General features: G+C 46.2%; 1 protein-coding gene across 1 annotated transcript in view; it reads right to left on the bottom strand.

Annotated features, from left to right (window-relative positions):
• SNTB1 (syntrophin beta 1) overlaps window positions 1-15,682 on the bottom strand; it is a 118,372-nt gene extending 102,690 nt beyond the window's left edge. The window contains exon 1 of the mRNA XM_056486021.1: window positions 15,067-15,682. Coding sequence (XP_056341996.1) covers window positions 15,067-15,580 — 514 coding nt within the window. The 5' untranslated portion in view covers window positions 15,581-15,682. The remainder of the gene's footprint in view (window positions 1-15,066) is intronic.
• Between the last annotated feature and the right edge of the window lie 859 nt (window positions 15,683-16,541).

Raw genomic sequence — 16,541 nt, 5'->3', positions numbered from 1 at the left:
TGTAGCAGCATTTTAACAGGGACACAGAGAAGCCACTTGTCTCTTCTGCTGCCCAACAAGCTGCAAACAGCTGGCTGTGCTGGTCAGAACCCATTTTGCCTATTTCTCAGAAAAAAGAGGGATGTTTGTGCTGGGGACACAAAGGCAGATCTGTTCAGAGCTGGCTGCAGCACTGGCTGACACAGGCTGGTGTCAAAGGGGGAAGGGTGCAAACACAAATCCCATTTCCCCCCAAGACTGTTCCATTATTGCAAGACATTGCACTTTGAGAATACTCCTGTGAAGTGCTCATGGAAATCTCAACTGTGTAAATTGGGGTTTAATTTGTATATTCAACATTGCCACTCTTTAGAAAGAAGTTAAACATGGCTACGTATTTCCTAGCAAAAAAACCTGCTATGATCTGCAAAATGCTGCTTCTCTCGTTGGCAATTGCTACAATTTGCAGCATAGGGAGGGAGGGAGGTAGGAAAGATAATAAAACATGAACACTTTTCTCCTCACCTTGAACAGGGACAGGCTCAACAGCAAGCAGCTTTATATAGTACAACCAGCACTTGCAGAAAGAAAACAAAAGTCACGGCTCTTGTTCTTGCACAGCCTTACCCAAATTCAGCCTTAATGAAAACAACATGACAGACATTATATATGCAAAGGTCACCCTCATCTATAGTTACAGGCTCAGGATGTGCACACACTAACCTCAGCCTCCCCAGACCCTGCAGAGCAGGTCGGGGCACTCAGGGCACTCTGCCTGCCCACCCTGCTCCAGCCACAAATGGAGTCTGTTTGCAGGGCCTCCCTCACCTTCAGCAGGTACCTGTGCAGAGAAACCATGGGTGCAGCCACAGCAGAGGCAGCTGGAAGGAAAGCTGGTCTGGGGGGATGACAGTGCCTGCCAGGCTCCAGCCCCTTCTGCACTAAGCAGGGACAGGCTGCAAGGTGGCTCTGGGACAGAAGCAAAGGAGCTGGGAAGGGGTCTGGAGCAGGAGTCCCATGATGGGAGTGAGGGAGCTGGGGGTGTTTAGCCTGGAGAAAAGGAGGCCCAAGGCAGAGCTTGTTTCTCTCTACAACTCCCCAGAAGGAGTTTGTAGCAAAATGGGGGCCAATCTCTTATCCCAAGCAACAGAATAAGAGATGGCTTGAGGTTGTGCCAGGAGAGGTTTAGATAAATAGTATGAAAAATTTCTTCACAGAAAGGGGGTTGTCAAGCACTGCAAGAGGGTTCCCAGGCAAGTGGAGTCAGACCATCCCTGAACATATTTAAAGATGTGTGGATGTAGAATGTAGGGATGATTTAGTGGTGAAATTTAGTGGTGAATCATTGCTGGATTAACAGTTGGACTCAATGATCTTTAGAGTCTTTTCTCACCTGAACAGTTCTGTGACTCTAAACCACTCCCATTCCCAGAGCAAGCAGACTAACAGGCCCTCCTCTCTCCAGCCTCCTTGGCCACTGTGGCTCACACACAAGTGTCCTTCAGCAGGGCTATTCAGAGGGCTCAAGCTGTACCTCAGGGGTCCTTCCACCAGAACTGGACCCAAAGGAGACAATGCCAGGGGCACTGCTGCTAAAGTGCTGCTGAATCAGATTTACTTTTTGTTATTCTATCATTTATAAAAGAAATAACATTCAAAACACATGACATTATTATTGCAGAGCTGTGTTTCACATGACTTTTCAGCATCACTTATTGTATTTTAACTGGGTACTCCTCATGTAATACTGTAAGGGATTTCTTTGCAGCACCCTCCAAAGCTTTGATTACAGGTTTAACATTATGGCTTAGCTTCAACTCTCCATGTTTTCTAATGATGCCTGTATTTAAAAGAAAAAATCCCACAAGGTAATTGTGTTCCAATCCAGGCCTGGAAACCTCAGGGCTTCTGAGCTAACCCAAACTGCCCTGAGACCTCAGGCACAAAATAGAGACTTGCAGCTTCATCCTTCTTGTGACTATACCAATTCTGTCACTTTTCAATCACTCAAACTGTGGTCACAAATTTGCACCTCTTTAGAGGCAAGGAAAGCCATGGTGTCTGGCTGTTGGCCAGGTGGCCATCAGCAGCTGATGGAGCCTGCCTGAAGCACTGCTCATCCCCAGCAGGACCTGCCAGCGCTGACACACCAAGCAGCAGCCAGGATAAAGTCAGTAAACCAAGGTTTTCATTATGCAATTAATTGTTCAGCTACAACTGCAGGTTTTCCTGCATAATCAGGCTGATAAACATCAACATTTTTTCTGGTGTTGCCTCAAATCCTAATTCATACAGTCAGAAGTCAGAAAGAATCCAGAAAACCCAGTGGGGAGAGGAGCATTGTGTTGTTGGGTCAGGGGCAAGCCATGCAGAGACTTTGGGCTTGGTGTCCTCTGCAAACCCAGAATACTTCTGATGACTGTCACAGTCTGGCACTATATACTAGCATACAGTATATACTATATACTGCAATGGCAATAAGGCAGTTACAAACTCAAATTTCTCCTGGAAAATCATCTGTGCATGAACAGTTCTATAGAGAGGGTATGAGGGCACTTACAAATCTCCTGTTCAAATAGAAAGGGGTCAAATCTCTGCTGGGTGCAGCTTTTTGGGAAACAAAAAAAAATTTACTTCAGAAGCCAGCCTCCACCTGAAACTACAGTTTTGTTGTCTCCACAAACACTGACCACTTTCTGCTCCAGTGAAATATTATTTTTAGTGTGTTTGTGTTCTTGAAGAGGTCAGGCTTAGTTCTGAACAAGGAAGAAGACCTGAAACATCCTTTGAAAAGCTGTTGATACAGAATCTGTCACCATGGAATTTAAGAGAAAGCAGGGAGGTTTGTAGAAGAAAAATTTTGATACTCTCTAATTTGACAATTTGATAACAAGTACCCACAACTTAAGCACATGTGTGAGTGTGCAGAGCTACTCAACCTTTGTGATTAGCACCGAACTGTAAATAAAGAAAAAACAATTGTTTAATCAATTATTATTGCACAAAATGACTGAACTTGGAGACTGAACTGCTGCCACATGTATTTTAGGAGCAGAAAGGGAGAAGGGACAACCTGACAGGACAGAGCATGGAGCCAGGTTTGCTAAGCACAGTAAAGCACCAGGGTGACAGAGAAGCCATGGACAGCTTGGAGCAGAAAGGCAGCCAAGTGTGTCACCCAGTCAGGACCAAAGTGCTGCCCATACTGTTTAAAAGAGGAATCAATACAGTAGGTACTGGGGAAAAGATAAAGCTGTATCAGCATCTTTTTTTTCCCTCCATCAGTGATTTATGTCATTATTGCTTGCTAAAAATATCCTAATCCCATGGAAATTACTGGGAAACTTCATGCCAGCTTAAAGACAAGGTGGCTTTCACTGTCCCACGTCCTGCTCCATGTTCACTCCCCTTCCTGGCACCCTCTAGCACAGGGCAGGTTGTCCCCACCAGCCTGGCCATCACCACCAGAGGCTTGGCCACAGAAAACTGACAGGGACAGCAGGGTCTGGGTGGGAAACACAGACCCTGAGAAAAACCAAAACTGCAGGTGCAGTCTCCTGTAAAGCATTTCAGCAAATAAATCAACCCCAAGATTCCTTTGGTATAATCAGGTATAATCAAGCCTCTACTTATTTCTGTTTCCAAAGAACAATTAACTTAATCCACACTGCACTGACAACAAACAAATTCTGTCGTGGATATGAGCAAATGCACCCAAGCTGTGTGTCCACCTGCACCCTATGTAACACTGCTGATAAACATTTACAGATGTGTCCACACCAGGGCCAGATCAGCTCTGGAATTTAACAGCTACACTTTAGGCATTCCTAAACCAATATCAGCCAATGCAAGAGTGAACAGAAAGAAAGCAAAATGAAAATAAAGAAACAAAATAATGTATTGCATATTCCCCCACAGAAATAATTTCCCAGCCTTTAAGGTTTCATGGATTTGATTCCTTCACATACAGAGTTCTGCATGAAGTCTTTAATATAGCAAAAGCTGAAAAGGCAGTGAGACTAACTTAATTTACAGCTGCATTGAGAAGATATTAAAATTACACCTAAACGAGCTATTTTATGCAAGTTTTAGAGACTTGGGAAGTCTCTTCCTCATTTCCTCTTGTATTCAAGGTTTCCACTGTGAATTTCAGAGAAACAAGGAAGCATCCCCCCAGAAGTATGACTAACTGAAAAGATCAAATGTAAATGTCTTACAGGAATTCATATAATGTATCACCTGTGACTTCTCTACTGGAAGTGTATCTGTCTTGGCTCATACCAAATATACATCCTTATCCACTTCATACAGTGTGCATATTGATAGAAAAGCAACACATCAAAGTGACTAAGGAGAACAGCATACCTAAATTTTCCAAAGAACTGAATAAATACCTGCACTTATTGAAACTAAAAAAAACTTATTGAAACTTATTGAAACTGTATTTTAACAAAATGGGAACAAAGTACTACATTAAGTTGGTCAAAACTTTTTAGCTATGAGAATTTCCTGTGATAAACATTATGTGACTGCAAAGATTTTCTATGAGATGGTACATCAGGTAATTCTCTGCTCTTCCACATAGAAAATTCTATTTATAAAAAGTTTTAAATGCAAGTTCAAATAAGCCTTTTGAAAAAAAATTGATTCGCTTTTAGATATAAAATGCCGTCTCAGATTGAAACATCCCAAAAATTCCCACCTGCATGTTTTCAAGTTAGTCCTTCCTTTCCTCCCTCAAAAACCAAAAGGTTCCCCAGTCTTTTGTAAAGGGAGTGAACCCTGAAACCTCTCTAAGATCCTAATACTATTTATGCACATAGACAAAAAGCTCTGGCAGTACTTGAACAAAACCTCAAGCATTAAATACTAACATTTCATGGTATGCCTAGCAGAAAAGTTCAATACATATATAAAACAAGATCAACACAGAATGATCTAGCAATGCAGTCTGAACACAGACAAAGCCCAGAATCAATTTCAGTTTATTTTTATTGGGTGTAATTTATAATATGCTCAGACTCACTATTTATTTCCTCAAGACTTCATAAAAAAAGTGCTGCTCTTTTGATAATCTATCCCACATGTTTATTAAAAGAGATATAACAGAGTGAAAGGGAAACATAAAACTGTCAGATGATCATTTTTAGTTTCAGGGATTTTTTTATATGCCATCTCTTAGAACTTCAATTTATGTCTCTCCTTAATGGAGACTTTCAGGTTTGTTTTTAACGTGTTAAGTGGAAATTCCACTGGTTTGTTACTGCAGTGCTTCCTTTATGACCTGTCCTCACACATCACCTAGGTCTGGCTTATTTATACAGACAGTCATTTGCTGAACAACAGGGAGCTTCTTAAAACTAGTTCCATTCTTCCTGTACTGAAATGTTATTTGCTTGTATGGCTGGTTTTGACCTGACACTTCTCTAGCACTTCACAAACATAAAGACTGAAGTTACCATGAGGTTTTTTTACCTCTTTTAAGGCAGGAATAGAGATTTCCTCCCCAGAGCTAGATGAGAACTATGCCTTATGAACATCCAAGAGCATCAGCCTGCAACCCAACTAGTATTCCTGCAAAGAAAAGGGCAACAAAAGCCAGGAGAGCAACAGTGGCTTCAAGGTTATTAGCTGAGACATCTGCAGCACCTTTAAGTCTTTCATCAGGTTTAAGTGTTGCTTGTGTCACTCCTCACCATTATGCTCAGGACTTCAAAAATCTGAGCTATGCTAACTGTTTGACTGGCCATTTACCTAAGCTTCTAAAAATCTAAAAGAGTTTAATTTGGGCAAAAAACAGAAATAACACCTGGAGCCCTTAATGAAGGGCCTGCTGCCATCAAAGTCATTCCAGCTCAAAGCTTGCTTCCCTTCTCTTGCATAAGCTCATCTTCCTGACTTTAATATGACAGAGCTCACAAACAGCCACATCCCCAGCTCTGGAAAAGTCTTCCCAGCAGTGAGATACAGAGTAAGAATCACAGAACCACAGAACAGTTAAGGCTGGAAGGAACCACTGGTGGGATATCTGATCCAACCTTCCTCCTTAGGCAGGATCCCCTGGAGCACAGGGTCACACCTGGACTGTTCCTGAATACCTCCAGTGAGGGAGACCCCACAACTTCTCCAGTGTTGAACTAGAACAGCCCAGCACAACATGCTAAAAGCAGAGATCCAATGGAATTCAAGCATCAGCTCAGCCTCTCCAGACCTGGCAAAGCCCCAGCAGCCTAAAGCTGCCATGCTGGCCCCAAGCACATTTGAAGGTCAAGCACCAAACAAGGAATACCTGTTGATGGGACTGTTCATTACAGAAGTATGTATATAAATACATCTCATGGTCTGTGTCTCTCTGCCCAAGTATGTATTTATGTGGTAGGAATCCTGCTGGGTCTCTGCAGACACTTCTCCATTGCAGCCATCCGTCACTGATGGAGGAGGAGACTGGGCACCAGGAAAGTCTATCACTGTGTGAGACAGGACAAGTAGCTTAAAAGGGACCAGGAGTTACCAAGAATAATGCATTCTTTGGAAAACAATTGCAATTTGGAAACCTTTTTTTTCTGTTCACAGCATCCTCCACAAAAAACCAAATAAACCCAAAAAACCCACACAAACAACAACACAAAAAAACAAGTAAGAATTCCCCCAAACCAGACAAAATAAATCAAACAAAAAACCTCACAAAGAAATCAAGCCACAAGTATTGAAGGCAAATCCTGCTCACCTCATTCTTGGAAAATACCTCTGAATACCCAATACTTAAATAACTCCTTTGGCTTCACATCAGCAAGAGAATGATCCTTCTGGCTTCTACCTGGGAAGAGTAAGACCAAAGGGAAGCTGCCTGCAATAAGGGAAATCACATCTGCCATGACAATCCTGCCAGTCCCTCTGCTAGCTTTGTCCTTCCAGGCTGTTTTGTGGGGACTAAAGCCCAAAGCCCAGGACAAACAGATTAACTTTCACTGAGTTAAAAGTTTTAGCTTAAGGTCTTAGTTTTAGCTGCTGCCTCATAAGATATATGCTGGATAACTCTAAACCTCTCCAGCATCTTCACACAGCTGTCTCTTGCTCCCTTTGCAGAATCAGAGCCAATGGCAGTTTAAACACATGTCAGTACAGTAAATCATCCTGGAAATAGCTATTTTTGAAATAACTCAGACTAAAGTGGAGATACATTATTTCCATGGTGTAGCTTTTCCATGCTCTCTCATAACTTCTTGATTATGCTAAAAGCCAAAATAGGTATTGCACCAGCTGTATATGGAAAATGGAACATAAAGTTTAACTAATGGTCCCATTTACTTGAAAGGGCAAACTTTAGGCTGATAAATATTCCCAAGAGGTCATGCTACTTGTTGAAGCAAATCAGGTAAGTTGTGTCTCTTTTCAAATTAGGTAAGTTGTGTCTGTTTTGCCAGAAAAGAATTAATATTCTGATACTGGCTTTTTACATTTTATTTTTATGTAATTATATATTTCTAGCTTTCTGCTACTTGGAAAAAAAAATTCTGTTTGTCAGGTACTTACATCATAAGAGGAATTTACCAATTTTCAGTCTGACATCAAAGTGAACAGAAGCTGTTCATACAGATGCACACACACCCACTCACCTGTGTGCTGCCTTGAAGCTGCCTCACTGCTCGAATACATGTCATCTTGAGAAGGAAATATCCCAGAGCAGAGAGGAATGAAAAGCCACAGCTTTAGCTCTGATGACTTCTAGAGCTGTGCCAACAAGCACAACTTCCAACAGTTCAGCAAAAACCTGCATATCATTTTCAGAAGGAGTGTGCTGTATGTTAATCATTTCTAATCAGAGACAGTTTTTCCACATCTACTTTTCTGGCTCATTTCCTTACAATTAAAAACTCCATTTTACCCAACAGTACAATACAGATGTGCTGCTTTGGCAGTGACCTACTTTGTTGTGCCCTTAGCATATGTGCAACAAAGCCATAACCAGTTCAGTAGTTCAAGTTCTAGACAGGCAAAATTAAAGCCAGACTGTAACAGAAGTGTACAGTAGCAGCAGTCAGAAATCCGTATCTGCCAAAGAGTTATGTGGGAATTATGTCCCTTAACTGAATTTAACCTTACAGCAAGGCAATATCTAGTGTTGAAGCAATCTGATGAACCAGTCACAGTTTATTAAACCTTTTTTAAGCAAGTTTATTAACTTATGTTCTGGAAAAAATTATGTTTTGATTGCTAATGGGATAATGAACAAACCAATTCTGTCTTTTCCCAACTTCCCCCACAAGCAAACTTTGGTGTCCTAGTTCATTACTCAGTGTTGCTGGACTCTGAGATGTTGCAAGATGCTGGATGTCATAATTTCAATTAATCCTCTCTCCCAGAAGTGCAAGGTAAAGAAGGCTGAGCTATTAACCATCTCATAAAGCAGCCTTCCTGGTCCTGCAAAATAGCAGCTGACACACTGAAGAGCAGGAAGGAGGCTCTCAATACACCTTCCAACACATAGCATGAATGACAAGAAGCACTCCATGCTTTCTTCACACTTTATAGTTTCTCCCAGACTTCTCTAGCCCAAATCAGCCATGTCTCACCTTCAGACTGCCTCCTTGCTTGCAGTGACACTCCTCAAGGCATGTACCAAACACTGCCACTCCCCTGATGTTCTTTCCCATCTTTACAACAAACTGTGCCTCTGCCAAAACAAGTCAATTTATTCCTCCTATTCCAGTTTTAACTCTCTCCCAGTCTGCCATAACAGTTCAGTGCTCTCCCTGACTGCTCCAAGAACAGATGTCCTGGCAAATACCCTTAGCACAGGCACACCTTATGCTGCCACAAGTATTTTTCCCTGCTCAACAGTCTAAGGTTTGGAGAGGTGACAAAGTTGAGCCAAGTGAAGCCCACTTCAGACCAGCTACAGCTGCTACAGGGGCTGGGAGGGGCTGAAAGAACCTGGCTCACCTCCACTCACCATCCACCAGGCCAGTAAAGCTGTGTCCCATGGGCATAGGATAAGCAGCTAAAGGATTTTCTGCACATTCTAGAAATACTGCTACCATCCCTTCTTCACCAGCTATTTTTCTGAGATGCTTAAGGAACTGCTTCAGACTTGGAAAGCCAGAGTATTCCATGCTGTACTGGGACAGCTTGGTTCCCATCACATTTTGTTCACTTGTGCTATTGCTCTCTTGAACTACTGTTTCCTCCAATTTCCCTTCTACTGAAGTAGCTGTACCAATTCTAACAAGTAGCCATGGCAACATAATCTTGCAGAATAAAGGACAAAATAATCCTATGATCAGAAATCTAAATCAGAAAAATGGAATGAAAATTATGTGTTCTTAAAGCCTGGAAGCAGACTGACTAATGTACAGGTTACAAATAGAACAAACTCTCCAACACTTATAAACTCTGAATGAACACAAACAGATGCTATACTTACAGCCAAATTTTACAGATAGATTACTAGCAGGGCAAGTTCCACACCATGTATTATAAAAACTGTGAGATTAAGAGAATAAAAGAAAGTTAAAACTCATTCCCAACTTACACCTGAAACCATCAATCTTTTGGGATCAGCACCTGAGTTGGGCTGTCCCAAATCCAAACTGATTTGATTTCTGAACACTCCTCACCAGCTCCCTCAGGACAGATGTGCAGTGAGTGTTTCTGACCCAAACCCAGTGGGCAGCAGGGGTGGGAAGAGGCCAGTGCCCTTGGCATCACCTGAGTGAAAATGCTGTCCTGAGAGGATGGGCATCACTTCAGTGAAAAGGCACCTGCCCTAGCAAAAATTAAGATACAAACATTGTTTTATTAACCATAGCAGAAGCCTTCAGCTTTCAATTTTACTCTCATGGCTTAAAGATTCTTTAAAGAGTTATACCAAGTTTTAAATTTTTATGAAAAATTACTACTGGGATTTTAAAACATGCTTTTGTCTTTTCTAATGATACTTAACGTGTAAAATCTGTATGTACAATTGAATCCCAGGTCTGTAGACATATTTAATCTTCTAAGCACCTTTAAGGAGATGGTAGTAAGTTGTTTCTGTAAGGCTTAATACCTGATTTCCAGGGTGGGTGGGTTGACAGGGCATCCTCCACTTGGTCCAGATAAATCCAGGAATGTGTTGCCTACTACTGCCTTATTTTCTTTAGAGTATCAGAGACAGAGGACTCATACAAAAATTATTGCAAAGAGGATGTACTGATTTTTATCTGTGAAAGGTGATACAGGCTGTCTGGACTGCTAAATTAGCCTGTAATCTAATCCAATCAATGAAAAACACATCAAGTGTTGCCACTCAACCTTCCCCATCAGCTGCAGGCAGCTGAAACAATCAAAACTGAGATTCAAAACTGAGGAACTGCTTAGACCTGGAACTCTTAGAATAAGATTACCTGCTCTATTCCCTTTCAATTTCACTTTCAAATTAATGTGTGCCAAGGGTAGCTACATGAGTCATGAAATGTACAGCTTCTAAATAGAAGGCATTTCCCTAACTGCATATTTGCTGGTACAAACCACCTCCCCAGAAAACAAACAAACAAGCAAAAAAGTGTTTTATCCATACATATACTGGAAGTATAAAGAATAACTATGCATACAATTTGCAACCACTGAGATTTACAGCCCTGACCTAACTGTTATAACTAGTTATGTCACATAAGCACTTATTAAGTGCCTTGTGCCTCATTTTTCCTCTATACTTGCAGGAGAAACACTTTCTGGATAAATACTGTGTTTTGTTATCCCTCAGAAATCTCACTACTTTACTGAGAGAAACACAAAAACATAGATAAGATCAAAAACTACAGCAAACAAGAAGCCCATACCTATTTTACACTATCTCAACATGTAATTCACACAGATAGGATTGCTATGCTTCACCCAGAGAAAATTAAAAAAAAGGTAGGGAGGGAAGAATCCTTTCAATTCTTACAGAATTTGTTTGGAAAACAACACATGCTAGTCCAGTACAAACTGCATCATGCTTATTCTTATGTTGCTTCAAAGCTGTGTATTAGTCCCAAGAAAGCCACAGAAGATGACTACAGGCTACTATCCATATGCTAAAATTCACTATGCAGGGGGCTACCTCTCTGTGGGAAATTTATGCAAACACAGGGAGGCTGCCAAAACCACTTTTCCACGGACCTTGCAATTGTGTTAACTGGGAATCATTCAAAACCAACAAAACTCTAACAACACTCAGAAGATGCTCCTTTTCCCACGACATATTTTCCACCACCATCATTACTAGCTCACCTATACACATTAAACAAGTTTGGGAAAAATACCCTGCAGAAAGATAGTAAAATTCACTAATGCAGGTGTTTTTTTCTTCACATCCTAATACAGCATCATGCAGGGGAGTCCTGTTTGACATCAGCATAGGCTACTTCAAGTTTTAATTTTTTTCACTGAACACAGAGAGAGTACAAGCAAAGCACACCCAGCTTGGTTACAGGGCACACCGAGGGACTGATCTTATCCAGGATGCTTTGATAAAAACAAACACCTTTGGTGTCTTGAGAGTCATTGAATGTAATGTGCTTCACACAGCATGAGAAGGGCTGCTGGATTTTCCAAAGTGCTTATTTAAGAAGCCCAAATTTAACAGAACCACTAGGAAATTGTATGTACAAACAATAGCTATCAGGATAATTTTAGCTTCCTTCCACACCTGCAAATATGTATTGTGCAAGGAGGCTGCCTTGTCTCACACAGAGAAATTCTCTCTGCTCCTGAATGCTGGTGAGAAGCTCCATCCTGCTGTTCTGAGAAGCCACCCAAGGCTGACAAGCCCAACATCAGGGCTACCTCATCCCTGCTCCCTCTGCCTGCTTCAGTCCCCACAGCCAGGCTGTGATGAAAAGCTCACAGGAAATTAAACCCTGCAGGCAGAAGCAGTCCATCCCCGAAGATGAGGAGGCAGAATGATTTCTAAGGGCTCAAAGTCCTTCCTCCTCATCAGCTCCCTCTCCTCTGGAACCTTCTGCCTTACAGCTCCTCCTAAGGCAGTATCACCTGTTGCCTTATTTTCAATTTCCACTGGATTTAAGGCACCCTAGCCAACTACACAGCCTGCATCTATAAGAAGGAACTTTAGCTTAGTAGGTGAATTAGGCAAGTGTCAGAGATGGGAAAATGAGAAGACAGAACAACCCAGCACAGCTATTAAATTTGTCAGAGTAGCACCTCTCCTCCCAGGCTTTACAGCTGTGCCCCCCACACCAGCACAGCACCAGCAGCTACACCACCCCTGACCCTTCAGCAAATCTCTCTTTGCACCAGCCCAGAGACAGTGATCCATGCAGGAAAAGGGCAAGTGTTAAAAGGCAGCATTGCCTGACCCCTGCTCTTCACAGGCCTTCCTCCTCCTGCCACCCACCGGCTGCCAGCCCTGCCTCCCACGCAGGGTGCAGAGGCCTGGGGAGGGATTTTCCACTCCCTTCCTCCCTGCACAGGAATGCAGGAGAGACTACAGTGTAGTGCTGAGCTGGTAAATGCCTCATTTCACTGAGCAAGCAGTTTTAGGCAGGACACTATATAACAGGAAGGCTCCAGCACTTCTGATACTGGGTGTACTGAGCCACATCTTCTCTGACATAATCTCTAGGAAATACTCAACGATAAGACCCTTTCCAGGAAGGCACAATGTATTGGGCAATTCTCAGAGCCCTGCTGCACCATGAAATGTCTTTCTTGGGCTTTACACCTTGCCATGCCTTTGCAAATTCGGCTTTCCTGGGCTAGAAGTCACAAACAAACCTCAGAATCTCCCTAAAATGTAAATCTTACACTTTGACCCTGGAAACACAAGCTGCCTTTGCCTGTGAATTGGAGAGTCTAAAGAAGAGCTGCACAAGGGTCTTGCCCTGCCCCATCACAGACAGATTTTTGCCATATATAACACTCTAAGAAGTCAGGAAATGGCAAAATCATATTGTCTGTAAAAAAAAGAAAATGAAGTGTTGCCCTTCTATACTCTAAAGAGTAAAAAGAACTTCTGGATTTTCCTCACTTTCATCATAAAAATACCATTTTAGACACTTTTGCTGAAGAATGAGCTTCAAAGTGTGCAATAGAATGGCAGAGAATGGTTCTAAGCTGCCTGATTTCACAAGCCATTCATGTGGAGTGGGTCCCCACTGAAGGAAGCAGCACTCCCAGGCAATGCTGGAGCCAGCATTTGGTTTGGCTACTCTGCTGAAATAGCAAGAGAAATGCAGGACAAAATACTGAGTGCAGTGTCAGAGTATTTTAAACTCTACATACAGATCACTACTGAAATATACTCCTGCCTTGCAAATTACAAAGTCAGTTGCAGAAACAACTACCGAGGCACCTCTACACGGAGCAAAGAAATGCAAGGCAGCTGTGATGTCAAAAGGAGTGAAGGAGAGTGCCTGGAGACCTCACTGAAACGGCTCCATCTTCACTCCTCATCCAGCAGAAAACCGAGGGGTTTTTAAGGCTCTCGAAGCAGCAGCAATGGGCTCAGGGGCTGCTGCAGGCACCACACAGAGGGAGGGAGATTCTTGCAAGCACTATATATATATATATATATATATATATATATATATATATATATATATTTATACACATATATATATATACACAGCACTCATTAGGTCACAGCAAAGCTCAGCCACTTACCTGGCCTGCACTCCAGAAAGCCCTTAAACTACATAAACAATTAAGTGATAAAATTTCTGTGCAACAGCCTCACTTCAGAGTGCCCAGGGAAGTTCACATTAATACTTCAGAGGTATATCTGTAATGAGTTCAGCTGCAGTGAAGGAAGACAAGATGCACTTTGGTCCTGCAGGTATTGCAGGGCACAGAGGGAGAGGACACAAAATTGTCCTCAGCTTCTTAAATCCTCATGGAGCACTAACTCCTCCAGTTTTCACTGTCCCAGGGACAAAAAGAGTTTCTCAGCACACACTGCTGTGGAATACATTTCTCACCTTCTCTCCCTTTCAAACTTTTTCTGTAACTTTACGCCACAGTTGGCTGCTCACGGCTGATGCTCAGCTGCACCTCCCAGCCAGCAGCAGCACCTCCTTTGCTCAAAACAACCACCAAAAAAGCCGCACGTGGAGAAATCTGCGGTACCGAAAGGGTGCAGGTACAGCAGGGAATGAACGCCCGCGGCTGGCAGGAAAGCCATGGCACAGGGAAGGCAGCGCTGCCTCAGTGCCATTGACCTCCGGTTAAATGAACTTGTGGGCAAATATGTAATCACGTTATCGCACACACTCCAAGGGCGGCTCTGAAGCTTCCTTCTCTCAGGTGGAGCGAGTGAATTAGTCCTTGTGACAAGACAGGGATTTGTGCACGCCTCTCCTCGTGAACTCGTGGGAACCTGGATCCTCTTTTCTACCTGCTGCCCCAACACCCGTCCCGTTCTGGGGGGACGCCCTCTCTCCACTCACACCGGCGGCTGCTCCTTTCTGGAGCAATTTCTAAGGCTACTTTTTACAAAACTGTTCCAGCCGCCGCTGAGAAAGGAAAAGGCGCTGCTCTGCAGGGATGGCTAAGGAGTCCGTGAGGCACCCCAGCCTCATTTAAACCGCTCTGCCCCCACCCCATCCCTACCGGGAGCAGGGTGGTGCAAGGAGGAACCGGAGACAGACAGGGTGGTGTCGGGCGTTTCGAGATGACACGGGCAAAGTCACCCGACCATTCCCTTACTGCCAGGGGAGGAGAGGGTTCTTTACTTCTTTAACCCCTGCCCTAACTGTACCCAACTCTCCCCACCTCTCTTGGGCTGAAAGAAGTGAAAACGTCCTGACGGCAGATCCAGAAGATCGCTCGCCCTGCAGAAGGCTCGGTCGGGCTGGCACCGGAGCACACGGGGCTGTGGAGCCTCCAGCGACCGCGCACGGCGGGGCTGTGGGAGCGGTACCGGGGCGGAAAGTTCAGCCCGGCTCCGCGCTCGTCCCTTCCCGAGGGGCTGTGTCACACACACACGCGCACACACAAACACACACACCGTCGGGGGTCCCGGCGCGGGCACACGGCGCCGTTAACACGCCCGGGGAGCAGCAGGAGATGCGCGGGGGGTCACCCTCGGCCCCGCTCCCTCCCTACCTTCCAGCAGCACCTCCTTGCCGGCCCGTTTGAGCGCCTGCACCGCCTCGTCGTGAGTGGCATCCCGCAGGTCGGTGCCGTTCACGGCCAGGATGGCATCGCCCACGTAGAGAGCCTGGGTCTGGTCGGCCGCCAGCCCCTTGAAGATCTTGCTGATGAGGATGGGCATCTTGTTCTCCTTGCCCCCCTTGATGCTGATGCCCAGCCCGCCCAGCTCCTGCTTCAGCACCTTCACGCAGCGCTTCTTGTTGGACACGGCCTCGGGCACCTGCTCGGGCGGGTCGGTGAAGGCGGTGCGCGCCGCCGGGCCCCCGCCGCCCTCGGCCCCGCGGCACGCCGTCCCATCGCCGCCCAGCCCGTTGTGGGCCGCGCCGTCGGGGCGCTCCTCGCCGCTCAGCACCAGCGCCTCGCCGCCCAAGTTGGCCAGCACTTTGTGCCAGCGCTCCCGCACCAAAACTTCCAGCCAGCCGCTGCGCTGCGCCCGGCCGCCCCCGCCGCCCGCCGCTACCGCCATCTTAGGAGCATGCTGGAAGCGCCGAGTGGCGGCACCCCGGGCTCGGCTCGGCTCGGCACCGCGCGGCGCCCCGGACTCCAGCCGGGGGGCGGCAGCTGCCGCGGGGAGGGGCCAGCAGCGGCGGCCGCCCCCGGGGCCGCGCCGGGGCGGGCACACCTGGGGCACCGCCCGCGGGAGGGTGCGACCGGCTGTCCCTGCGCTGTGTGGGGACACGGCCGGGACAGAGCGGGACCGGCTGTCCCTGCGCTGTGTGGGGACACGGCGGGACAGAGTGGGACCCGGCTGTCCCTCTGTGGGGACAGAGTGGGACCCGGCTGTCCCTGCGCTGTGTGGGGACACGGCCGGGACAGAGCGGGACCGGCTGTCCCTGCGCTGTGTGGGGACAGGGCGGGACAGCGGGACCGGCTGTCCCTGCGCTGTGTGGGGACACGGCCGGAACGGAGCGGGACCGGCTGTCCCTGCGCTGTGTGGGGACACGGCCGGGACAGAGTGGGACCGGCTGTCCCTGCGCTGTGTGGGGACACGGCGGGACAGAGTGGGACCCGGCTGTCCCTCTGTGGGAACACGGCGGGACAGAGCGGGACCGGCTGTCCCTGCGCTGTGTGGGGACACGGCGGGACAGAGTGGGACCGGCTGTCCCTGCGCTGTGTGGGGACACGGCGGGACAGAGTGGGACCCGGCTGTCCCTCTGTGGGAACACGGCGGGACAGAGCGGGACCGGCTGTCCCTGCGCTGTGTGGGGACACGGCGGGACAGAGCGGGACCGGCTGTCCCTGCGCTGTGTGGGGACATGGCGGGACAGAGTGGGACCGGGCTGTCCCTCTGCGGGGACACGGCGGGACAGAGTGGGACCGGCTGTCCCTGCGCTGTGTGGGGACACGGCCGGGACAGAGCGGGACCGGCTGTCCCTGCGCTCCGTGGGGACACGGCGGGACAGAGTGGGACCGGGCTGTCCCTCTGT

This window comes from Oenanthe melanoleuca, chromosome 2 (assembly GCF_029582105.1).
Source record: "Oenanthe melanoleuca isolate GR-GAL-2019-014 chromosome 2, OMel1.0, whole genome shotgun sequence".
NCBI lineage: Eukaryota > Metazoa > Chordata > Aves > Passeriformes > Muscicapidae > Oenanthe > Oenanthe melanoleuca.
The sequence above is the reverse complement of the archived record's forward strand: the minus strand, read 5'-3'. Positions and strand labels throughout refer to the sequence as shown.